This window comes from Silurus meridionalis, chromosome 12 (genome assembly GCF_014805685.1).
Source record: "Silurus meridionalis isolate SWU-2019-XX chromosome 12, ASM1480568v1, whole genome shotgun sequence".
NCBI lineage: Eukaryota > Metazoa > Chordata > Actinopteri > Siluriformes > Siluridae > Silurus > Silurus meridionalis.
In genome coordinates this window covers 26,551,970-26,578,527 of record NC_060895.1, presented here as the reverse complement: position 1 = coordinate 26,578,527, position 26,558 = coordinate 26,551,970, and the positions used below count along the sequence as shown (strand labels likewise).

Below are 26,558 nucleotides of genomic sequence, written 5' to 3'. Positions count from 1 at the left end.
ACCAAGCTTTGTTGACATAAATGCACAGTCCACCGCCTCTGGTCCTACCGGAGCCATCTAATGTCCTATCCGCCCGGAGTGTGTGTCGTCCCGCTAGCTCAATAGCGTTGTCCGGAATGCCGCTGTGTAGCCATGTTTCTGTGAAAATCATGACATTACAGTTCCGAAGTTTCATGTTGTGTGTGTCTCCTCCATTTTGTTTACCAGTGACCGAACATTGGCGAGGAAGATGCTGGGTAAAGAGAGCCGGTGTGGTGTTAGCTTTAGCTTAGCTTTCACTCCACCACGCTTCCCCCGCCTTTGTTTACGATCTCGACGCCGCCTGCGAGCACTTCCGCCCAGCCGGGTAGAGTGAGCTGCCTCGGGTGCTCTGGTGATCTCAGGAAGAAGATGAAGGTTGTCCATAAAACTGTCGGGAAGTCGTAAACCAATATCCAAAAGCTCACGTCGGGTGTATGATGTATATGCACAGCTGTTCTGCACGAACAGACCCGATATGAGCAACAGAAATACCGCAAAATTGAAGATTCTGGAGAGACCCTGAGCCTCGCAATGTGCTTGTGCCGCCATCTTGGGTCGTTAGCTCCACACCAGGCTGTTAACCGTTGCACCTCCTATCTGTATGCTGACTCGTCTTTCTTGCTGATTAGACCCACCACGGTCGTATCATCGGCAAACTTGACGATGTGATTCGAGCTGTGCATTGCTACACAGTCATGAGTCAGCAAAGTGAACAGCAGTGGACTGAGCACACAGCCCTGGGGGGCCCCAGTGCCTCCCTGCGCGAGGTCTACGGCCGTCGAACATCAGCCTCGAGCTACAACGAGCTGGGCGGACCTGATGGAGGCCGAATCGCCGGTCATGCAGCCTCTGTTTGATAACCTCCTCGCGGAGGATGAGGAACGACCGTGCGATGAGGACGCAGATGCGAACTCAGACCTCCTCGACTTGGATATGGAGGACGAGGATGAGGACGACAGTGGTCCCTTCCCGGCCCAACAGTCGAGACCCCCGAGCGCGGGCGATGCAACCTCACAGGCTGAAGGTAACCTGCACGAGGTATGCAAACGAACCGCGGCAAAGCTAGGACTAGCTTGGCCCGCGGCCCAGGACGCGGAGGGAGCGGTGAGAGACCTTTACGACAGGAAAAGGCTGCCGCCTGCTCAACCTGCTGCTAGACAGCTCCTGCCCACCGTGCCAGCTTGCATGAAGGAGATGTCTCGTTACTGGTCTAGCCCCTTCAAGAGCAAGCTTCCCGCAAAAGGGTGCTCCAAGCTGGAGATTCAAGGGATGGAGGAGCTGGGGTTGGCTGGAACCTCAGCTGTGGAGCCTTCGGTGGCTTATCACCTCCATCCGAACCGGCGTTCTATATCTGCCTCCTCTCAAATTGCGCTGCCTGGGAAACTCGAGAGATTGACGGCGTCCATCCATCAGAGGATGTATAAATACGCAGCGCAGTCAGTGTGCTCGCTAAACGCGGTGACTTTGCTGTCCGTGTACCAGGCGGAGATTTTAGAGGAGATGGGACGACAGCTCAACACAGGAGTACCTAACCCGGTACTTTGGGACGAGATCTGTGTGGTGAACGACCTAATTCTTCGCTCTTCACGAGGCACAGTTCAGGGCTGCGGCCGCGTGATGGGCTTGGCTGTGTCAGGTGAGAGAGCGTTGTGGCTTAACCTGTCAGGCTTGGGTGACACACAGAAAGCGGAAGTCATGGATGCTGCCTACGACCCCGCTAAAGGTCTGTTCGGTCCAGCTCTAGAGAAGATGAGAGAAACCAGCACTCTCAGGAAACAGGAGGACGAAGCATTCAACCTCTGTTTGCCTCGTAAGCTGTCTCAGAACATGCCCCCTCAGCCAGCGTGGCGGGGTTTTGCCGCAGCCGCGGCTGCGAGAGAAAGACCGATGAACGCTAGGGGCACAAGATCGGCTCTCGGCGGACAGCATGCTGGTCAGCGTCCGAGATCGGATGGCTCAGGACCGTGGGGAAAGCATTCATTGCGGTCGTGGTGGCTAAAAACCGTCCACTCCACCCCGAGGAGCGGAAGAAGAAGCGTGCGACCTGACACGCGAATGTTCTCCTATCCTCCTTTCTCCGCTGGCGAAGAAAAGGAGAAGAGAACACAGCCCGGTTCTAAGTTCCATAAGGGCTTCCTCTCTAGTTTCTCCTCGATTTCGAGGAATAAGGGAAAATGTTCAGTGTCACCAAGCACTCCCGACATTTGTTCACTCGCACGTCAGTTCAGACGATTGCGCAATAAAGAATGCATCATCGCACCCAAGCCACGGGCTGAGGGCGATGTGTTCAAAAATAAAAAAACACAATAAATGTGGCACTTTCCCATCCAGGCGATCAGCCGAGGGCGATAGTGTGCGAAAATCCCGAGAATTCAGCGTGCACCCCCTAGTTTTACCACTGTACGGTGCGCTCGCTCTGTCAGCGGAGCCCTGCGCGGCGACGGTTGTGACGTCATCAACGCGCGACCAGAGTTGTGTATGCGGGGGTTCTCTTTCTGCACGCCTTGTCAATTGGCGCGCATGCGCTGTTCCTTCGTGGGTCTTCAGCACGATTTCACGGGGATACAGGCTTTCAATCGGCTCGCATCCTAGTGACCGAGATTGACTCTCTTTTGAGCAAAAGGGCAATCAGAATTGTTCCGGAGGCAGAAAGCCGTCAGGGTTTTTACTCCCGGTACTTTGTGATCCCGAAGAGAGGACGCGCATCTCTTCGTCCGATCTTGGATTTGCGTGTGTTAAACAAGCACCTGAGAAAATATTCATTCAGAATGTTGACACACAAAGCACTCTGTCGGTCGATCCGTCCAAACGATTGGTTTGTGACGATCGATCTATCAGACGCGTATTTTCACATAGGCGTTTACCCGTCACACAGAAAATATTTGAGGTTTGTGCACAGAAGCACTGCCTACGAGTTTCAAACCATTCCGTTCGGACTGTCTCTCGCTCCGAGGACTTTCAGCAAGTGTGTGGAGGTGGCACTTTTGCCGTTGAGAAACAGCGGGATTCGGATTTTGTCTTATATAGACGATTATCTGATATGCTCCTCGTCAAGAGAGCAGGCGATCAGAGATGCGGAGAGCGTAGTCACACATCTCTGCAACCTGGGTTTCAGAATAAACAGGGAAAAGAGCCGCTTGTGTCCCGCGCAGTGCGCGGAATATCTAGGGCTCAGTATAGATTCCTTCTCCTATCGAGTCACGCTGACAGAGAGGAGAATCGCATCTCTCATTCAGTGTCGCTCCCGTTTTCGGGCGGGGACTATGGTCCCGTTCCGAGTGTGCCTACGAATGCTGGGTTTAATGGCCTCAGTGATTTCTGTGGTGCGTCTGGGACTTCTCATGATGAGAGATTTTCAGAGATGGATCGCGCGGTTGCGCTTATGTCCCCGACGTCATCTCAATCGGCCGGTCAAAATTACACATGCTTGCGTCTTAGCGCTCCGCCAATGGGGATGCCCCGCGACACTTCGGTCGGGGATTCCCTTAGGGGCGGTGTCGTCGAGGGTTACTATAACGACGGACGTGTCTTTGGCGGGCTGGGGTGCGACCCTTATGGGCAGAGCTGTGAACGGCGTTTGGCCTCCACAGCTAATCCCGAGACATATAAACTACTTGGAGTTGTTGGCAGTGTTTCTAGCGCTGAAACATTTTCTGCCTTTCATAAAGGGCTGACATGTGTTGGTGAAAACAGACAATTCCACAGTGGTCACGTACATCAACCGGCAGGGAGGTGTGCGCTCCCTCCAGCTGCATCAGTTAGCGAGGAAACTGATAATGTGGTGCGACACGAGGCTTTTGTCCATCAGAGCGACTCATGTTCCAGGCATATGGAACAAGGGTGCGGATCTGTTGTCCAGGGGAAACCCCCTGTACAGGGAATGGAAACTGCACAGCCAGGTGGTGGAGCAGGTATGGCAGAGATACGGCCGGGCTGCCGAGATCTCACGCCTCATGAAAACGCTCAGTGTCCTCTGTTCTTTTCTCTAAGAGACGAAGACGCACCATTGGGTGTGGATGCGTTAGCCCACCCGTGGCCAAACGTTCTTCTCTACGCTTTCCCTCCACTGAGCTTGATTTCCCCCACCCTGGCCAGGGTCAGAGAACTCAGCTTGTCACTAATTCTGATAGCTCCACGTTGGGCGTCCAGGCACTGGATCACAGAAATAGTTCAGCTACTGTCAGATCAACCATGGCCACTCCCTCCACGGAGGGACCTTCTGTCCCAGGCGGGCGGGAAGATTTATCATCCTCACCCGGACAGGATTGCTCTCTGGGCCTGGCCCGTGAGAGGTGGAACTTGAGTGTGGTAGGTTTACCCCAATCGGTTATACACACTATCCAGAGTGCCAGGGCCTCGTCTACTCGCACGCTTTATGACAATAAATGGCAAGTTTTCGAGGAGTGGTGTGGCCGTGGTCACATTGTCTCTTTCCAGTGTTCTGTGGGAGACATTTTGTGCTTTCTCCAGGATTTGCTGGATAAAGGGAAAGCTTTTTCTACTTTGAAGGTGTATCTGGCGGCTATTTCTGCGTGTCATGTCAGGTTTAATAACGAACCTGCGGGTCGGCACCCTTTGATTAGCCGGTTTATGAAAGGTGCACGCCGTAACAGGCCTGTGGGACCTATCTTTGGTTTTGAAAGCCCTTTCTCATCACCCCTTCGAGCCGGTGGATGGAGTAGGGCTGAAATTTCTTTCTCTTAAAACGGTGCTGCTTGTGGCTCTAGTGACTGCTAAGCATGTGAGTGAGTTGCAAGCCCTGTCTGTCAGTCCATCCTCTTTACAGTTTGCCCCTGGGCTCACGAAAGTTTCCTTTCGCCCTAACCCGGCGTTTGTACCTAAAGTGGTGGATTCTTCTTATAGATGTCCCGTTATGGAACTTTCGGCTTTCCACCCACCTCAGGAGGAGGAGGGATTGGGTTCCTTGTGCCCAGTGCGTGCCCTCCATATGTATGTCAAGAGAACAGCGGGTTTCAGGAAGTCTGACCAGCTGTTTGTGTCTTGGGCTACCCCTCACAAAGGGAAGCCGTTGTCGAGACAATGGCTGTCCCGCTGGATTGTGGAGGCTATATCTATAGCGTATGAATGCTGTGGTTCTCAGGCACCTGCGGGTCTGAGGGCCCACTCTACTAGAGGGATGGCGACGTCATGGGCCCTACTTAATGGAGTTTCTGTTCAGGAAATTTGTGCGGCGGCCGGCTGTGCTACGCCACACACCTTTGTGCGGTTTTATAGACTAGATGCATCTGAGTCATCCGTGGCACATGCGGTGCTGAGTGCCAGACGCTCTGAGCCCATGTGATTGGCTTGTGCAATCCGGGAGCAGTCTATATCTCCCATAGTGAAACACCGAGCGAAGTTAGAAAAAGAACGATGGGTTACTTAACGTAATCCCGGGTTCTTTGATAACAGAGTGAGGTGTTTCACCAGCACTCCTTGCACTTGGACGGGAAGAAATCTCGCTGCAATGATGTCGACCTGAGGGATAAAGGTGGGGCGGAGCCTGATCTCAGGTCGACCTGTCTGTCAAGACAGATGTGGTGTCATAAGAGCTTCCGTAGTTGGTCACGCCCAAAGCGATTCCCATAGTGAAACACCTCACTCTGTTCTCAAAGAACCCGGCATTACATTAAGTAACCCATCGTTCTTACACCATTCCGTGTTGATATAAACACACACGCCACCACCGCGAGTCTTACCACACAGAGCTGCGTTTCTGTCGGCTCGAAACATAGTTAGCCCATCTAGCTGGATAGCAGCTTCCGGAACTCTGTCGCTGAGTCACATCTCTAAACTCTCGCCGTGTGGTTTGCTGGAGTCGGATGTAGTCCAGTTTATTGTCCAGGGAGCAGACGTTTAAAAGAAAAATGGACGGTAGAGCCAGCCGGCTAGGGTTAGCATTTAGCCTAGCATGGACACCCACCCGCTTGCCGTGCTTCCACGTCCTCGAGCAGCGCTTCCGACGTCCCCTCTCCCGGCCATCGGCATCAGGTGACACCGAGGTCTGGGGGCCTTGTCTTTGTGGCGGCGGTCGCAGCAAGCCGAGGTCGCAAAGGTTATTGATGACATAATCATGCAGATTATTGGTTGCATGATATCTGTACCGTAGTAGTGTCTGATGGTCATACACATGAACACAGCTGACTCTGGTGTCCATGTATTGTGGAAGGTCGAGCTAAATATGGTGAAAGCACCATTTTTTGGATCCGGAGAGGCCACTGCGAACTACTGCCGCACCACCATCTTGGATAAAGATTCTCTCCCCATCCCGAGGCTTCCTGAGGTTTGGCCAGCTCCAGTCACCTCCCACCTCGTGAAGATTATGGACTTTAAAGAAGTAGATGCCGAACTCGCAAACATCCTGAACCATCTAGAGATGTACCAGTGCCAATGTGTGGAGTTTTGGCATTGGACCTCCTGGAGTGTTTAAAGGCTATGGCATGGAGAAGCTGTTGCTGGATCTGTGATGATCACAAATGTTGAGCACAGTAGCTCCTACTTTTATACCAAAGACTGTAGAAAGAACATTTACTTATAATCTAATACTCCAGTACTCATGTTAGTTCTCTCTCTCCAGTGTTCTGTATTGTTGAAAGATTTATGATCAAACTCTTGATGTCACCCCAATGAGGATGGGTTCCCCTTTTGAGTCTGGTTCCTCTCAAGGTGACTTCCTTATAACATCTAAGGGAGATTTTCCTTGCCACAGTCGCCATGGCTGCTTATCAGGGATAAATGCACACCATTCACCTTGACTGTTGATTTCTGTAAAGCTGCTTTAAGACAATGTCTGTTGTGAAAAGCGCTATAGAAATAAACTTGACTTTACTTGACTTGATAAAGAATGGGCGGGCACCAGGAATGTTGAGTTTTTAAGGCGTTCTGGACAGTTATAGGGTAGGACGTGCTGGAGGTCTTAAGGGAGAGTGTGAAAGGTGGTCAGCTCCCGTCAAGCTGCAGGAGAGCCGTCTTGACCCTGTTGCCAAAGAAGGGAGATCTGACCCACCTAAAGAACTGGTGCCCAGTGTCACTACTGTGCACTGACCGCAAGCTGCTGTCAAAAGCATTAGCATCGAGATTGACGAAGGTGAAGGAGCAGATCATTCACCATGACCAGACATACTGTGTGCCTGGCAGGTCGATATTTGACCGGGTTGAGCATGAATACTTGTGGAAGGTGCTGGAAAGCTTTGGGTTCAACCCTGGTTTCATAGCTATGATCATGGTGTACTGAAGGTTAACGGTGGTTTATGTGCTCCTTTTAGAGTGTACAGAGGGATCAGGCAGGGCTGTTCATCAGGTATGTTGTGCTCTCTGGCAATTGAACCTCTTTTAAACAAGTTAAGGAGTCATCTCTCTGGTTTTAATATTCCATGTTCAATTCAATTCAATTCATTTTTTTTTGTATAGCGCTTTTAACAATGAACATTGTCTCAAAGCAGCTTTATGTGGTGATTAAACGTAAATATGTTATTTGTAAGTATGTTTGTCCCTGATGAGCAACTTGAAATTGTTAATGTTAATGCCCCCATATGCTTGTCAGTTTACGCAGATGACTTGGTAGTCATGATAAACACACAAGACGATGCAAAGTTTTTAACTACATTTTAAAGGACTTTCAGATTTTATCTTCTGCCAAGGTCAACTGGGGTAAAAGTGAAGCCATTTTAGTTGGGGAGTGGGGAGGTGGGCAAATCAGAAGGTTTAGCATGGGAAAGAGGCGGTTTTAAATACTTGGGTGTCTACCTGGGGACCAAACCCTGGATTTTTTACATAAAAACTGGGAAGGTTCTGTAGAGCATGTGTAAGGCAGACTGAACAGGTGGAGACGGTTGGTCCCAAAGATGTCCTACAGAGAGCGAACACTGGTCATCAACAACCTCGCCACGTCGTCCCTCTGGGACAAACTACACTGGATTCCTCAGAGTGTACTTCATCTTCCAAAAGAGGAAGGAGGGCACGGGCTGGTCCAGCTGTCCAGCAGAGCTGCAGCATTCTGCCTTCGGTTCATCCAGAGACTCCTCGCTGGACCCAGAGACTTAGTATGGAGAGCAGCAGCCAGTGGATTATTACGTACAGTTGAAGGACTGGGGCTGGACAAAGCCTTGTTTTTAATAGACACAAAAATGCTGGACGTTTCTGGATAACCAATGTTTTACCGGAACATTTTTAAAAAAACAGAACAAAGGCTGTCGAACACTGCATTGGTTGCTGGAGGAGCCTCTAGTGTATGGCGGGCGACTGGACATCTCCAGTGTGACTGTTCCTGCACTGTCCAGAACTCTAATCTCCTCAGGCATCGTGACGCTCTGGGAGCTTGTGAACATTATGGGGTCAGACTTGTCGAGGGCAGAGGACCTGGCAGCGCATATGAGACTGAGGTCCCTGCGGGCGCCGCCCAAGTGGCAGCCTGTTGCAGCAGCTCCCGTAAAGTTTGTGCTTTTTTTATTTATTTTATAGTGTTCCGACACTTTGTGTTTTTTTCTTTTTAAGTGTATGCGCGTAAATTTGGAAACTGCACAATGGACATAAACAAAGCCACCGAGTTTGCTCTACTTTTCCTGCTTCTTTGGACTTTGTTCACAGTCGCGTCTGAAAACTCTGTTCATAGCCACGGTCCTATTGTTTACACCAGTGATCAGCTGTTAGCATTCCGCAACATGCCGATGCTACTAGGAGAAAAACCGGATATTCCCCGCGAGCTAAGAAGGAGAAGACGGGGGAACCGTGCTGGAGCTGTGTGTCGGAATAAAAGGAGACGTTACAGACCAACTCTCCCGTCCATCGTTATGGGAAATGTAAGATCTTTACCCAACAAGATGGACGAGCTAGCGGCTCTTACCCGGCATCAGAGGGAATTCCGGGAGTGTAGCATCATGCTGTTCACGGAGTCATGGCTAACCAAGCTAACTCCGGACACGACCGTGGCTCTGGATGGATTTGATTTACTGCGCAGACAGAACGATGGAGAGCGGTAAGAGAAAGGGAGGAGGACTGGCAGTGTTTGTGAATAATAGATGGTGTAAATCTGGACACATCACTATTAAAGAACAGATCTGCTGTAAGGACATTGAGCTGTTAGCCGCTAGCATGAGGCCGTACTATCTGCCGAGGGAATTCTCGCATGTTATCGCGATAGCTGCGTATATTCCCCCCTCTGCTGACGGTGAATCGGCATGCGAAGTCCTGCATTCTGTTGTTAACAGACTGTTAACACAGAGCCCAAATGCCCTTCTCATTATCTCTGGAGATTTTAATCATGCCCCTCCATCCTCCACTCTGCCCACATTCACCCAGTATGTTTCATGCCACACCAGAGACAATAAAACACTGGACTTATTTTATGCAAACTCAAAGGAGGCCTATGCCTCATCACCTCTCCCCCCCTTGGGAAGATCGGATCACAACCTGGTTCATCTCCTACCTGTGTACAAACCCCTTGTATGCAGGCAACCAGCTACCTCCCGACAGTGACGACATGGTCTGATGAGACCGATGAGGCTCTGAAAGACTGCTTTGAAACAACTATGTGGGAGGAATTGTGCAGTCCACATGGGGAGGATATTGACAGTCTAACAGACTGTATTACGGACTACATTAACTTCTGTGTGGAGAATACTGTACCCACCAGGACTGTACGGTGTTTTCCCAACAACAAACCGTGGATTAACCCTGATATAAAGACTCTCCTTAAAGAAAAGAAGAGGGTGTTTAAATCAGGAAACAAGGAAGAGCTGAAAACTGTCCAGAGAGAACTGAGGAAGAAGATCAGGGAAGGAAAAGCATGCTACAGGAGGATGATGGAGAATCAGCTGCAGCAGAACAATGTCAGCGGTGTATGGAAGGGGCTCAAAACCATCACTGGTCACAAGGAGCCAAGCTTTCAGGCTGAGGGTGACCAGAAGTGGGTGAATTATCTCAATCTATTCTTTAACAGATTTGATCAGCTACCTCCCTGCCCCCATCCAGTCCCCCTGCTGCAATCCCCTCTCTGCTTCCACAGCAAGCAGCTCCAGCCCCACCTCTCTCTGCACTGCTATCAGCTCACAGACAATACACAATACACCTAACTCCCCTGCCGATTCCTCCAGTCAACACTCCATCCAATACACACTGCCCTTACAGAAGCCCAGGTGAGAATGGAGCTCAGGAAGATCAAAGCGAGGAAGGCTGCAGGCCCAGACGGCATCAGCTCCAGGCTACTTAAGACCTGTGCTGACCAGCTGTGCGGCATACTGCTGTACATGTTTGACCTGAGCCTGAAGCTGGGAAAGGTGCCACAGATATGGAAAACATCCTGCGTGGTGCCTGTCCCAAAGAAACAAATTCTATCACCAGTGAACATTCAGGGTAGGGACATTGTGAGAGTGGACTCTTACAAATACCTGGGTGTTCACCTAAACAACAAACTGGACTGGACAAACAACACTGAGGCAATCTACAAGAAAGGGCAGAGCAGACTCTTTCTGCTGAGGAGACTAAGGTCTTTTGGAGTACAGGGAGAGCTACTGAAGACCTTTTTTGACTCTGTGGTGGCCTCAGCCATATTCTATGGAGTGGTCTGCTGGGGCAGCAGCATATCTACTGCAGACAGGAAGAGACTAGACAAGCTGATCAGGAAGGCCAGCTCAGTCCTGGGGATTCCCCTGGACACTGTACAGGAGGTGGGAGAAAGGAGGATGGTAACAAAACTATCATCATTGCTGCAGAACGCCTCCCACCCCCTGTATGAAACCGTTACATCGCTGAGCAGCTCTTTTAGTGACAGACTGTTGCATCCTAAGTGTCTGAAGGAGCGATACAGAAGGTCTTTTCTCCCTGCTGCTATTAGACTTTACAACCAAAGCTGTTCCCAGTAAAACCAGTCACCACCATACAACACTGCTATTACTTTTTAAGCTGTGCAATAACTTTATCTGTGTGTAATATTATTAAACAAATCAGGTACAATATTATGTGCAATATTACCCGAAATTTACGTGCAATACTACCTTAAAACATGACTAAAAAAAGCGTATTTTAGTTTTTTCCTATTTGTATTATTACATTGTACTGTATATATACTGGTATTGTAGTATATGTATATTATTTTATAGATATTTGCATTTATTTTTATTTCTTTGTTGTTATTATTATTATTATTATTTATTTTTATTTCTGTTTTAATTTTTTTTGTATATTCTTCTTTTTTTATATATATTTGCATCTATTTTTATTTCTTTGGCTTGCTGCTGTAACAATTGTTGATTTTACTGTTCAGTGTTTTATTTTTGGTTTTAAATACGTTAGGAAACACAGGTTATGGTGCAAACTGGTTAATTTTATCCTCAGTCAAGTGAAGATGGTGATATACCTGAGCCAGAAAACTGACTGTGAGGACACATGAATGTTAAAAAGGCTGATCAAATCACGAGTTTTAATAGATTGTAATTTGTTCAGAAGTATAAATGATGTGGAAGTGTTTAAATGTGTGTGGTGTTAGAGAATGTTTTGTGCTCTGTTACAGAAGGAGAATAAACTTTACACCAGAACTGAACTGACCACTCATGTTAACTAAATTATGAACCCATCTTAAAGCATATTTATTTATTTATTTATTTATTTATTATTTAATTTATTAAGTCACCCTGAATTGTATGGTATGTGACTTGTGTAAATAAGGTTTTGTAAAAGTCAAGAAAAGTCTCTCTCTCTCTCTCTCTCTCTCTCTCTCTCTCTCTCTCTGGTGTAGATGTTGGTAGGTTTAGGTGTGTCTCCATGTGTCTGATCCAGTGTTTAATCCCCCAGGAGAGAGAGAGAGAAATAAAATAAAAGAGAAACTGGAAGTGCATGATGGCATAATGTTGGGAATCTTAAGAAATAAACAACAACAACAACAACAGTAGCTCAGTGACTTAATCAGGGCTTTACAAAATCATTCTCCTGGGGCAAAGTGACATGTTTTCACAGCAGGAATGTGTGTGTGTGTGTGTGTGTGTGTGTGTGTGTGTGTGTGTGTGTGTGTGTGTGTATGAACTTTGCTCAATCTGGAACTCAAAACAGATTTAAAATATGGCATTTTAAAAAAGAAGACACATTTAGAGAAATGCAGAAAAAAGTGTGTAAAGGGTTATAGCTGGACTGTGAGGAAAACACACACACACACACACACACGGAATACGGATCTATACTTCTCTGTTTTGTTAAGCATTGTGCAACGAGTGGGAGAATATGTGTGTGTGTGTGTGTGTGTGTGTGTGTGTGTGTGTGTGTGTTTAAGGGCACTGTGTGTAAATGTTTTACTAAAACTGCGGCAGTGTGTGTTTGTTTGTGTGTAGACAGTCGTGTTTTTGACTGCTGGTGTCTCTCAGATCTTCTGCCGGACATGAAGGCTTCAGAATCTGGAGATGTTGTGGAAATAAAGGAGGTTCCTGCGGATCAGATTAAGTCATACCTGCTGGAGCTGAGACACAGAGCAGAGAAGGAACCTCTCGTTAAACCACATCCACATTTATCTGATAACTTTCTCATCAGGTTCCTGAGAGCCAGAGACTTTGATGTGGACCTGGCACTGAAGGTGAGATCTCCGATCAGTTTGTTTGTTTATTTATTTATTTATTTATTATAAGTTCACTGTGATTCTGATGAGTGGAGACGTGGGTTAGTGAAACACAACACATCTAAGAAAAGTCTTAGATATGAGGAGAGAAATAAACAGGAGCCCAACAGATGAAACAGAACACACACACACACACACACACACACACACACACACACACACACACACATGTTCAGATATCTACAGCTTTAAAAATAAATAAATAAAGTATAACATTATTGAGCTGTATATACACATTATAACATCATGAAAATATTTTAATCATTTTGGAGGATTTTTTAAAATTAATTAGTGGAATAATTAGTGAGATTTCCTTTTTTGGTAAAGTGACCAATCTTTAGAATACATTTTTATAAACTTACTCAGGTGGCAACCAATCACCTCCCAGATCAACCCCAGGCTAACTGCCCCACTTCACTCCAGCTGTAGTGGTTTTGATGACTTCAGAACAAAATCAGCTGTTTCTTGATGACTCCACTGTAAGTGCATAGTACTACAGAATTCTCAGTGGTTGGGAAAGTGCTTTCAGAAGGCTGCAGGATAAAGTTATAGAATGGCACAAGCTAGGAGAAGACTACATCTTTGTCTCTTGTTCTGAGTGCTGTTCAGAGCATCATAAGAATCGGTAAGCGTTTGGTTTGGTTTAGACATTATCTGTGTAAAGCTGCTTTGCAATGCAAATACACATGAATTGAATTGATTTGAGTTTGGTGATAGCAACACATCACCTACATCAGACATCTGTCCAAGCTGAATAACTGAGTCAGGAGAATCAGAGAAGCTACCAAGAGGACAAAGGTGACTTTACAGGACTTACAAAGCTTTATGGTTGCGACCAGTCAGTTTGTACAGGTAACACTTGTTTAACAAGCTTTACAAAGAGCTGGTCTGTATGGCAGAAAGGCAGGAAAGAAGCCTTTTCTGAAAAAGTGCCCCACTCAGTCTCGTTTGTCTTACCAACACCTGGAGACTTTGATTCCATCTGAGGGATGAGAAGATTATTCAGGATTAAAGAGAAAATGGATGCTGCTTATAGATCACCAAGTAGAACCTGATTTAAATCCAATAGAACGGAATTTGCCTGAACTTGTGCAATTCTGCAAGACAAATTAAAAAAGATTAATCCCTGTAATTAATGAAAAAAGTGACTTTCCACCCATTATTCTATTTTTTTTCATAATTGTATTCATTCTTAGAACTTTTCTTTATCTTTTTAGCTTGATGTTGTAAGGCAAAATTTCTAAATGAAGTTGGCAAAAGATATTTGAATGAGTTTTAGATTGCAGGCTGTACGATAAATAAAGTGAATATTATGATTTCCTATTTGCACTCGAGATCCTCCCATCAGCACTTATAGACCATGTGTCTCAGGGAGCTCCCTGTTCCTTCCCCTGTGCGGGCCACGCCCGCTTGAAGCTCATCTCCAGCGTACTAGGCACACACACCTGAGACTCGTTAAGCACTCATCACCAAACCCATATAAACCCCTCACCTCCACATACACATTGTCAGTTATTGTCTATGGTTTTGCTGCTCGTCACACGCGTTACCCGTGGACTGTTCAGTGCCGCGCTTCTTCCCAAGCGCACTGTGGATCTTTACACCGACTACCTTTTTGTTTTGTTCTTTCACCGTGGACCGCGCTTCCGCTGCGCCCCACCGAATTATTCACCTTTCTAGGCGAGTGTTGTTTGGATTTGCCCTGTGTCGCAAATAAACTCTCGTTTGCTTTCACTTCGGCTTTCGCCTCCAGTTTCTTCGCACAACAGAATAACTGACCAAATAAAAACAGTAAGGAGCGATTCTCCAGCTCTTACCTGGCGATGGACACCGGACCCAGCAGCTCCTCCGATCCGGTTCGGGATCTCGTCGCCGCCCTGCAAGCCGCCTTTCCATCCGCGGCAGCTCGTCCAAACCCCCCCGTGATCACCGGCAATCCCATGTGCTCCCAGGAGCGTTTTCGGGAGAAGCTTCGGAGTGCCGCGGCTTCCTGCTCCAGGTAAACCTCTATATAGAGATGCAGCCACAGCGTTTTCCATCCGAATGGTCCAAGGTAGCGTTCCTCATCTCACTCCTCTCCGGGAGAGCACTAGCTTGGGCTCAATCGCTGTGGGATTCGGAAAGCCCGGTGTTAAACGCCTACGTTCAGTTCACCGCGCACTTCTTGGAGGTTTTCAGCGCCGCTTCCGGGGGCCTAACCACAGCCGACCAGCTGCTCAGTTTGTGTCAGGGAAGTGATGACATCACGGCTTACAGCCTGCGTTTCCGCACCCTGGCGGCATCTAGTGGCTGGAACGAGTCGGCGCTACTGAGTGTATATCGAGTGGGTCTTTCACCAGAGATTAAACAAGATATGGCGATCTATGATGACACAATGGGACTGGAGGAATTCATAGGAAAATCCATCGGCCTTTCACAGCGGCTGGCAGCGTGCCCGCCTATACCACATCCCTCAGGGGCCCATCCGGGATCCGAGATCCTAATCTATTCCCAAAACCTGGAGGAGCACCTTCGTCACTTACGCAACATCCTAGGGGCACTTCATTCCCACCAGCTCTACCTGAACCTCTCGAAGTGCGAGTTCTACCTGGAGAGGATTTAGTTCCTGGGTTACGTGATCAGCGCAAAAGGGATACAGATGGACGAGGGCAAAGTAAAGGCGGTAAGGAACTGGCCCATCCCCGAGATGATTAAGGAGCTTTAGCGTTTCTTGGGCTTCGCAAATTTCTACCGTCGGTTAATCAATGGTTACAGCCAGATCACCGCTCCCCTTACGAACCTTCTCAGTGGAAAAACCCGAACCCTTAAGTGGACCCTGGAGGCCCAGGAGGCCTTTAACAAGCTCTGACAGCGTTTCTGCCTTGCCCCTGTGTTGCGTCATCCTGATCCCCGGAGGCCATTTGTGGTCGAGGTCGACGCCTCCTCAAACGGTGTGGGGGCTGCTCTCTCCCAGCTATCAGGCACCCCTCCACAGCTCCACCCGTGCGCTTTCTTCTCGCACAAGCTCTTGGCTGCAGAACAGAACTACGACATCGGCAACCGTGAGCTTTTGGCCATGAAGATGGCCCTGGACGAGTGGAGACACTGGCTGGAAGGTGCTGAGCACCTGTTTACCGTGATCACCGACCACAAGAACCTCCAGTACCTACGGGAGACCCGGAGACTCAACCCCAGGAAGGCTCACTGGGCCCTCTTCTTTACCCGGTTTCGTTTTCACGTCACCTACCGAGCCGGGACACTCAATGGAAAGGCCGACGCCCTCTCCCGGGTGTTCGGGCCTGAGGAACCCAGCGACCCGGACCCCATCCTTCCTCCCGCACTCGTCGTGGGGCCCATTGTTTGGGACGTGGACAGTGAAATCCGTTCGGCTTCTCTCCAGGATTCGGCCCCTGAGGGGTTTCCCGAAGGGACGTGTCTCTGTCCCCACCTCCTGCCGACGAGGGCTCATGCAGTCGGTCCATGAGGGACCAGGCACGGGCCACACAGGGAAGAAGAGGACGATTCAGCTCATTCAGGCACGTTACTGGTGGCCAAGGATGGCAGAGGAGGTTACCCGGTTAATCCAGGAGTGTCCCACCTGCGCCATGTCCAAGGTACCACGCCACCTGCCCGTAGGCAAGCTGGTGCCACTCCCCGTCCCTCAACGCCCCTGGTCCCACCTGGGGATTGACTTCGTGACCGACCTGCCACGGTCAGGGGGGCACCCGTGCGTCCTGGTAGCGGTGGACCGCTTCTCCAAAGCCTGCCGTTTTGTTCCCCTTAAGGGCCTGCCAACCGCCCTCGAGACAGCCAAGGCCCTATTTCACCACATGTTCAGGAATTTTGGTCTCCCGGAGGAGATAGTCTCGGATCGTGGGCCCCAGTTCACTTCTCGGGTTTGGAAAGCCTTCTTCCAGCTCCTGGGGGTTTCGGTGAACCTGACGTCTGGTTACCACCCGCAGTCGAATGGCCAGGCGGAATGAAAGATCCAGGAGCTGAGCAGGTACTTGAGGACTTACTACAGCCAAAACCAGGCGGACTGGGCTCGTTTCTTGCCCTGGGTGGAGTACGCCCAGAACTCGCTCCGCCAGGATTCCACAGGCCTTACCCCTTTCCAATGTGTGCTGGGGTTCCAGCCACCCCTGTTCCCGTGGTCGGACGAGCCCAGCAACATGCCCTCAGTGGATGCCTGGTTCCTGGAGAGCAACCGGGTCTGGGAGTCGGTGCACATCCAGCTGCGTCGGGCCCTCTGCAGCGCTCGCAGGCATGCTGACGCCAGGCGTCTGGAGGCTCCTCGTTTCCGCCCCGGGGACTTGGTGTGGCTGTCGACAAGGGACCTGAGGCTGAAGCTGCTGTGCCGTAAACTGAGCCCCCGGTACATCGGGCCCTTCTGGATTTCCCGGCAGATCGGCGACGTGTCCTACCGGCTGGAGCTGCCACCCAGGTATCGCATTCACCCTACCTTTCATGTGTCCCTGCTGAAGCCGTGTGTCTCGCCTTCCTCTCGTCCTCCAGGTGACACCGCGGCGTCCGTCCAGCCGGAGGTCGTAGCTCAGCCTGACGTGTTTACACCAGGCCTGGATCAAAATCACACAATAAATACATAAATAAATAAATAAACCCACAAGTAAACAAACAAACAAACAAACAAATAATATCTAATACCAGTGAAATGAAGGAATCACACATGATAATATGTTTATTGTAAACACATACAGAATTTTTCTCAGGGATTTATATATTACAAATTAATGCTGTTGTTTCTGCAGTTACTGATTAATTATCACAAATGGAGACAAGAGTGTCCTGAAATAAGTGCTAATCTTCACCCGTCCTCCATCATCGGCCTCCTGAGGAATAATTACCACGCGGTTCTCAGATCCAGAGACTCAGCGGGAAGTCGAGTGTTGATTTACAGAATCGGTCAGTTTTCAGAATCCAGATGTTCAGAATTTTGACTGACGTTTTTCTTCATTTAAAAGAGCTTCAAGAGGAAGTGAGTAAAACCATGACATATAATAAACCATGTTTGTGTGTGTCTGTGTGTGTTTGGATGTGTCGGTGTATGTGTGTATTTGTGTGTGTGTGTGGGTGGGTGGGCGGGTGTTTGTGTGTGTTTGTGTGTGTGTGGGGTGGTTGTGTGTGTGTTTGTGGTGGTGTGTGTGTTTATGTGGTGTATGTGTGTGTTTGTGTGTGTGTGTGTGTGTGTCTGTGTGTGTTTGTTTATGTATTTGTGTGGGTGTTTGTGTGTGTGTTTGTGTGTGTCTGTGTCTGTGTCTGTGTATGTGGGGTGTGTATGTGTGTTTGTGTGTGTGTTTGTGTGTGTGTTTGTTTATGTATTTGTGTGGGTGTTTGTGTGTGTTTGTGTGTGTATGTGTGTTTGTGTATGTATTTGTGTGGGTGTGTGTGTGTCTGTGTGTTTGTGTGTGTATGTGTGTTTGTGTTTGTGTATGTCTGTGTGTGTTTGGGTTTGTGTGTGTTTCTCAGGTCAGTGGAATCCGAAAGAGTTTTCAGCATATGAAGTTTTCCGTGTGAGTCTCATCACGTCTGAACTGATTGTTCAGGAACCTGAGACGCAGAAAAATGGACTCAAGGCTATTTTTGACCTTCATGGCTGGTTTTTCTCTCACGCCTTGCAAATCACCCCCTCACTGGCCAAAAAGATCTCCTGCATTCTCACGGTACACACATATTCCACTGCTTTACTTTTGTATTTTGCTGAAACATAAGGAGTTAATAAATCTTTATAATTTACTGCTGGAACGTTCCGTACACATCTTCACATCTCCATATTTTCTGTCACTGTGCATCAGGTACAAGTCCACTCTCTCTTCATACTGTACTGACCAGAGGGTATTTTATACAGAATTGTAAAGTCATGTTTCTTTTTTTCTTTTCAGGACTCGTTTCCTTTAAAGGTGCGAGGAATCCACTTCATCAATGAACCTGGGTTCTTCCGACCCGTGTACACAATGATCAAACCTCTTCTGCCAGAAAAAATCAAACAGAGGGTCAGAAACCTTCTCCCTTCACCTTTCACACTTTATGTTCCCTCAGAAGCATAGTGTCTCCTGAACAGTGTTTTATGAATAGAACTGCAGTTGTAGGAAACTTGCAGCAGTGATAAAAATCACTGGAACACTCCTGGTAAGACTTTCTACAAGGCCATGAATGAACATTGAGATGTGCAGGAGAATTCCCTTGTATCGTCTAACTGGGCTGGTGTAGGATTTTAAAGAATGAGGTTCTAAAACTCTCCTGAAATATTGAAAAATCATTTTCATGAGGAAAAGCTGTTGGACTGCTCTAATCTTCAGAGATTATTGCCACACTCACACCGCTGGGTCAAGTTATGTTTACAATAAAATCTGGAGAATGTGCTTGCTCATGCTACTAGTAACTGCATTCCAAACTGTGAATTCTATTGACATATTTATCACATACATGTGTTCTATCTTGGTGTAGATGGAAAGAGAACTGGTGTAGGGGGAATTCTGAAGGAAGAGTACAGTAAAAGTGTATTGGAGGTAAAGAGAGTTTCTGATAGGGTGATCAACGTGAAGCTGGAAGTTAAAGGGGTGATGATAAATGTCATCAGTGCTTATGATCCACAAGTGGGCTGTGAGATGGAGGAGAAGGAAAGATTCTGGAGTGAATTAGATTAAGTGGTAGAAGGTGAACCTATGAATGAAAGATTGGTGATTGGGGCAGACTTTAATGGGCATGTAGGTGAAGGGAACAGAGGTGATAAGGAGGTGATGGTAGGTATGGCTTTAAGGAGAGGAACGTGTAAGGGCAGATGGTGGTGGATTTTGCTAAAAGGATGGAAATGGCAGTGGTGAACACGTATTTTAAGAAGAAGGAGGATCACAGGGTGACGTATAAGAGTGGAGGAAGGTGCACACAGGTGGATTATGTTCTATGTAGGAGATGCAACCTGAAGAAGATTGGAGACTGTAAGGTGTTGGCGGGGGACAGTGTAGCTAGACAGCATCAGATGGTGGTCTGTAAGATGGTTTCGGAGGTGAAGAAGAAGACGAGGGGGAAAGTGAGGACTGAAAGAAGAATAAGATGGTGAAAACTGAAGAAGGAAGAGTGTAGTGTGAGGTTCAGGGAAGAGGTCAGACAGGAGCTCGGTGATGGTGAATTGTGGAACTACTGCAGAAGTGATCAGGGAGACAGTTAGAAAGGTATTTGGTGTAACATCTAGAAATAGAAAGGAAGACAACGAGACGTGGTGGTGGAATGAGAAAGTGCAGGAGAGCATAAGGAGAAAGAGGTTGGAGAAACAGAATTGGGATCGAAAGAGTGATGAGGAAAGTAGGCAGGAGAACAAGGAGATGCAGCAGCAGGTGAAGAGGAATGTGGCAAAAGCCAAGGAAAAGTCATATGAGGAGCTGTGGGAGAAGTTGGACACTGAGGAAGGAGAAAAGGATTTGTAGCGATTGGCCAGGCAGAGGAACCGAGCTGGGAAGGATGTGCTGCAAGTTAGAGCAATAAAGGATGGAGTTGGAAATGTGTTGACTAGTGAGGAGAGTGTGTTGAGAAGATGAAGGGAGGATTTTGAGCAGCTGATGAATGAGGAAAATGAGAGAGAGAGAAGGTTGGATGGTGTAGAGATGGTGAAGTATGAAGTGGATAGGATTAGTAAGGAGGAAGTGAGAGCAGCAATTAAGAGGATGAAGAGTGGAAAGTTGGTTGGACCAGATGACATACTGGTAGAAGCATATATTAGCATATATAAGCAGATATTTAGGTGAGATGCAGTGGATCTTTAAGAACAAGGGGGATGTGCAGACCTGCAGTAACTACAGGGGAATTCAGTTGATCAGTCAAACCATGAAGTTACGGGAAAGAGTAGTGGAAGCCAGGCTGAGAGAAGAGGTGACCATCTGTGAGCAGCAGGAAGAGGAAGAGCACCACAGATGCATTATTTGCTTTGAGAATGTGTACGACAGGGTGGAGAGAGGAGTTGTGGTATTGTATGAGGAAGTCAGTATGTGAGGGTGGTGCAGGACATGTATGAGGACAGTGTGACAGCAGTGAAGTGTGCAGTAGGAATGACAGACTGGTTCAAGGTGGTGGTTGGACTGCATCAAGGATCGGCTCTGAGCCCTTTCCTGTTTGCAGTGGTGATGGACAGGTTGAAGGACGAGGTCAGACAGGAGTCTCCGTGGACTATGATGTTTGTGGATGATATTGTGATTTGTGGTAAAAGTAGTGAGCAGGTGGAGAAGAGCCTGGAGAGGTGGAGGTACATGCTGGAGAGAAGGGGAATAAAAGTCAGTAGGAGTAAGACAGAGTACATGTGTGTGAATGAGAGGGAAGGCAGTGGAGGGGTGTGGTTGCAGGGAGAAGAGGTGGAGAAGGTGGAGGAGTTCAGGTACCTGGGGTCAACAGTGCAAAGTAATAAAGAGTGTGTTAGAGAAGTGAAGAAAAGAGTGCAGGCAGGGTGGAGTGGGTAGAGAAGAGTGATAGCGGGAATGATTTGTGGTAGAAGAGTATCTGTGAGAGTGAAAGGGAAAGTTTATAGGACTGTGGTGAGACCTGAGATGTTGTATGGTTTAGAGACAGTGGCATTGAGTAAAAGACAGGAGGTGGAGCTGGAGGTAGCAGAGCTGAAGATGTTGAGATGTTCGTTGGGAGTGACGGCAATGGACAGGATTAGAAACAAGGTTATTAGAGGGACGGCACATGTAGGACGTTTTGGAGACAAGGTGAGGGAGGTGTGATTGAGATGGTTTGGACATGTGCAAAGGAGGGACATGGGGTATATCAGTAGGAGAATGCTGAGGATGGAGACATGAGAAAGGAGGAAAAGAGGAAGACCAAAGAGGAGGTTTATGAATGTGGTGAGGGAAGACATGCAGGTAGTTGGGTTAAAAGAGGCAAATGTGGAGGACAGGGGGGTATGGAGACGGATGATCCGCTGTGGCAACCCCTAATGGGAGCAGCCGAAAGAAGAAGAAGATGAAGAAGAAGAAGACGAAGAAGAATATTCATCACATAAATATCAAGACAACCTGAAAACCTATTAACTTATAAACTTATAGCTTACGGCTTACTTCTATCCCATTTCAGCTAAAGTGAAGGGAGTGGCTTTAGGAACATCAGCACAATGAAGATGTTGATGAGTTCACAATTACACACATTTAGTAAAGAAGACTTCAGTCATGTATAATGATGTTTGTTAATGTTTTCACACTCAGAAAGCAGGGTTTTTTAATGAACATGCGTTTGTGTTGTAGATTCATTTCCACAGCAGCTCATACATGACGAGTCTCGCTCAGTTCTTCCCTCAGTCCATCCTCCCACTGGATCTGGGCGGCTCAGGGCCATGTGTAGATGAACTGTGTGAGGAATGGACGCAGAAAATACTGCAAGCTGAAGATTACCTTCAGAGTCTGTGCGTGGATTTGGAAGGCAATTCATCTCAGAGCTGATGACCACACTGATGATGTCTCAGTCGCATTAATGATGTCACCATCACACAGATGTTCTGACAGAACTTAATACTTACACTATATAAGAAACATAAAAATATATAAATTGTTTGGTTATTTACTCTCCTTATTTACAGCAAATTTTTATTAACCAAATAGTCAAACAATCCATTTTATACTCAATTTTCCTTTCACCTAATTTAATTTCTGCTTTATATGGAAGCACAGTGCATTCACAAAGAAAAAGAAATGACAGAAAGGATCTCATAATTACGACTTATTATCTCATAATTATGAGATAAGTTGGGGAAAGTCTGTGGAAGGGGAGCATTTTAGCACATAACACCGGGTCTGACGTTACTGCATTTTTTTGCTCGGAAGCTTCTCATTGCACAACAGTGGAGATGTAGAAGCTATATTTTTGGTTTAGCTTGATGACTGTATGTGTTAGTGTTAAGATGGTTCTCACACTGGTTCTCTAAACACATTCCTGTTATCTGTTCAGTGTCTACAGGATCTTTACGATGTGAGTATGTGAGGTCTACAGGAAGTCTTTATATGGACTCACACATCTCCGGTTATTATGTCTTTGTAGTGAGTTTAGCTCACAAAGAAAATGAAATATTTATAAGTACTTATAACGGGTTATAGTTAATCCTAAATGTTTAAATTAAGTTGAATTGACGGTAATGGAATTAACGTTACACTTATTTGGTCTGTTCGTCCGGCGAACTATTAGTATAAACTTTTATTAATTCTATAAAAGAGGTATCTCCCTGTCCAAGAAAGATGCAACCCCCCTTTACTTTATACTGTACAATTAATAGAGCATGTAATTCAGATTGAATGTTGCAGGAACCTTAAAATGTGAGCGGCAGTCAGAGACAATCACTTATGAAAAATACGGCGTTTAATAAATGAGACAAACACAAAATAAAGCTAACTACACAAACAAACAAAAAGAAATAAAGAAAATTAAAATTAAAATTAAAATAAACAAAAAGTTAAAAATAGGAAAAGGAGGAAGAAAAAGGAAAAGAAGAAAGGAGAGAAAGAAAAGAAAGGAATAGCAATCTTAAGCTTCAAAATTAATCATACCCTAACTGAGAAATCGTCACAGAAATTTAAATTCACCTTAAAATTCAATAAAGTGGTTCACACTTAAATACGCATCTAAATTGGTTGGTAAAACGGTTACTTGCATTAGCTTGTTGCACAAGAGTCCGGATGCGACAAAGAGATCTTTGAAGAGTCAGTTAGGATGGAGTCAGATGTTCTTCCAGGTTCTCCTGAAGATCAGAGCAGTTGTTGTTCTTGAAAAGTGAAGCCTGCCGGAAGATCATGGAGGAAGAGAGAGTCATTTCCAAGCTGTTCCGAACGTCTGGCCCTCGGGCCCTTCCCTCGAGCGAGTTGACTTGACTTGAAGATAAAGCTTGCTGGAAGATCTCAAAAGGATTTGAGATTTCGTCCCAAAGAGTCGTGCTGGGCTGTTCTAAGCATCCGACTCTCCGGGCCTTCGGGCTGCTTTACTTGCTAGTTGGGTTCAAGATGTTTTAAAGGTCCTGAACCCCACCCATCTTTGGGAGAATGGCCAATGCTATGGCCTGAGATTTTGGAGGGAGAAACTCCCTTTGTTTGTGCGTTTGTGGGCATGGTTTCTGGGTTATACCTGCTTTGGAGAACTTTGGAGAAGTTTTATCCAAAGTGTATTAAGACAGTATGGTACATTTCATGATCAAATAAAATGCACCATTGTTTGCAAAATAAGGAACAGATAATTTTGGTGATCATTTTGATATTAGATATGGAAAGCAAGGACAGCATTAACACAGAGGTACATTACATACCAGTTAACATTTAACATACCATTAACATACCAGTATTTAAGGTATAACTTTCTTAATACAATGTTATATTCAGGTATATAAAATGCACCCTTGTTAGGAAAATAAAGAGAAGATAATTTTATGTCAACTTTGACATCAAGCATTGAAAGAAAAGACAGCGTTTAAACGGATGTACACTGTACCGGGACCAGTATTTAAGGTATAACTTATGTTAATATAACAGCACGTCCTGATTTTGCCAAGTCCTTGATGCCCTGAGACCAATATTTTTTTATGATGACCCTGGGACAACAACCTCCACAGCCAATCAGCGTTTATGACGTCATCAATATGTGCGACCCAATTACAATCACCATTTTGCAGAGTCCGCCAAAATACAAAATAAACAACGGTTTGCACCTGCGCCGCACCAGTGGCAAACTCAGGATGTGCCACCAGCAAAAAGGTAAGACCGTGCCTTATTTTTTCTTATGGTATCATTTTACAGAAGTATATTAATAATAGTAAACTTCATATTTCTTTTTAGATTTGTGGGGATTTCACAGCAGAAATTGTAATATTAGTTTGAATTGTCAAGTTAACCGCATTAGCCTTTCACTGATGTAGGTTACCGTTAACTTTCTAGCGCCAGTTAAAACAGTCTAATAACGACTGTTGATAGCTGTTAAAGAGATGCGATTAAATAGTTGCATTTAAAGACGAACGAAATGCAGAACAAAGCAGCGCTAGTTTGAGCACCGCACGGATCATTCAGCTCTGACCACCATCAGACAGAATCTGAGTCCCTACTGCGATCCGCTGTGAGATCCAGGTAGAACCGATTGAAACAGATAATTTATTCTGTTCCATATGAATATTGTGACCTCAATTCATCACTGATTTTATTGTTACATATGAATATGATGACCTGAAGTCATCGCTGATTTATTCTTACATATGAATATGATGTTTTCTTGAGATTATCATGGATTTTCACTTTACATTATTGATGTTTAATCTAATTGTTTTTGTCTCTTTGCTCTTTAGAGTTTGACATTAGAGGAATTTATAAAAACAACAGTCTACAGAGAAGAGCGCTTTAAAGGGAACAAAAAAGAGGCAGATATAACAGTCCATGTTTTAGAAAATCATTTGGATGCCTGTGAATTTATTCAGCAAAGACTCACTGCTATAAACGCCTCTAAAGACGCCAACTTCAGGACTGTGAATTCTGCAAGTCTTCTGCAAATCAAAAACATGGATATTTCTTATTTTTATGTAAGTGCTCTGGAGCATGCACTCAACTAAGTCAACGTGCCAAAGGATGCAAGGCCTATGTTTCTTTTAAAAAGAGGACAGACTGGCTCAACAAACTAGTTATAGAGAAAAGCTTACAGCATTCATCCAGGACACGACCCATCAAGTTCTTCTGAGGGACACATTAAGAAAACATTATTAAGAGCTTATCAAGCATATTCAGGATTTAATATCTCTTGGTGTTAAACCAGATACATTTCTCCTAAAATCATATGAGTGGTCAAGGGAACAAGGACATACTGTCTCAACAACCGAGCTTATTTTGTTACCCCAAAAGACATTGAAAATATTCTGACATATATGATGAGAAAAAAACATCAACACAAAGATGATGCCACTAGTACCTCACACCTTCTAGAGGGCCCTTTTAAAGACGATGTTATTTTTTATCAGCCTTATAGTCCTCAAACAGATCTTATCATAGTTCTCCAAATACCATCCATGAGAGACAACCTTCATGAATATGGAAGAGAGATTGTTTTTATGGATGCAACACATGGTGTCAACCAGTATGGTTTTCCTTTATTTACATTAGTTGTCAGAGACACTCATGGTCATGGAATCCCTGTTGCCTATATCATCTTGGGAAACTTTGTAATGCAGACAAGTCACGTAAAATACGTCCACTGTTTGCAAACAGAAAAAGAAAGACAGACAACAAAACAACCCCAGAAACAATGACAGATGTCACAGTAAGTTTTCCTGTTAAGTCAAATAGAAAACGCAAAGCTGACAGTGGCCAAAAAAACTAAATCAATTAAGGATTGAAAGAAACTTTTTATTAAAGTGCATGTTTTTGAACATTGTACATATTGTCAGTCAGCCAATAATTAAACAAAAAACATTGTATTTCGTGTCTAAAATGAAATAAAAATCAAATTGTAATCAAGAACCTTTCTGTTTTTATTTGCAAATCTGATCCAAGTATATGTGCCACTTACTGAAGCAGATTATCTCAAACAGTCCGCAAAAAAAAGAATAAAAACATATTAGCTGCTGTAGGCCCAAAGCCGTGAGTGGCCAAATCCAGCTCTGATTTAGGGTCAAGGTTTTGTAGATTAATCTTCATTTGTTCAATGCTCCTCCTGCCAAAAAACAAAGCACAATATTCATGTTACTTAAATAACATATAGAGCTGTTATTAGTTGTCTGTTATAAATCACACAAGATATTACACTTTCACTCTCTTGCTGATTAATTGACTTTTTGATACAGGGACTAGATGGGCTGAAAAGGGTTGTACTACAGTATGTAAAAGCACTGTAAGTAAATCACTGTTTGTACACTTTATGTAAATCTGGCCCTTAAAAGCAAGCAACTTTTGCCAGTGGTCTTACACAAAAACAACATCCAAGATGCCCAGTCCTTAAAATG

The 26,558-nt window shown here is 45.9% G+C and overlaps 1 protein-coding gene, 1 long non-coding RNA gene and 1 pseudogene across 3 annotated transcripts; all 3 read left to right on the top strand.

Annotated features, from left to right (window-relative positions):
• The first annotated feature begins 840 nt into the window (after nucleotides 1-840).
• On the top strand, nucleotides 841-4,324 carry LOC124394343 (annotated as a pseudogene).
• Nucleotides 4,325-12,297: 7,973 nt separating this feature from the next.
• ttpa (tocopherol (alpha) transfer protein) lies at nucleotides 12,298-22,150 on the top strand. 2 transcript variants are annotated; one of them, XM_046862202.1, is made up of 5 exons: nucleotides 12,298-12,577; nucleotides 17,368-17,521; nucleotides 18,086-18,279; nucleotides 18,499-18,609; nucleotides 21,847-22,150. In XM_046862202.1, exons 1-5 carry the CDS (start codon nucleotides 12,386-12,388, stop codon nucleotides 22,039-22,041), a joined length of 846 nt encoding a protein of 281 aa, XP_046718158.1. In that variant the 5' UTR covers nucleotides 12,298-12,385; the 3' UTR covers nucleotides 22,042-22,150. The 2 variants fall into 2 exon arrangements, with proteins under 2 accessions (XP_046718158.1, XP_046718159.1); XM_046862203.1 differs by lacking the exon at nucleotides 12,298-12,577 and adding an exon at nucleotides 12,986-13,098.
• An 894-nt stretch (nucleotides 22,151-23,044) lies between these two features.
• On the top strand, nucleotides 23,045-25,633 carry LOC124394741. Its single transcript, XR_006927545.1, has 2 exons — nucleotides 23,045-24,699; nucleotides 24,915-25,633. It is a non-coding gene; the product is annotated as an uncharacterized LOC124394741 (long non-coding RNA).
• Nucleotides 25,634-26,558: the final 925 nt, after the last annotated feature.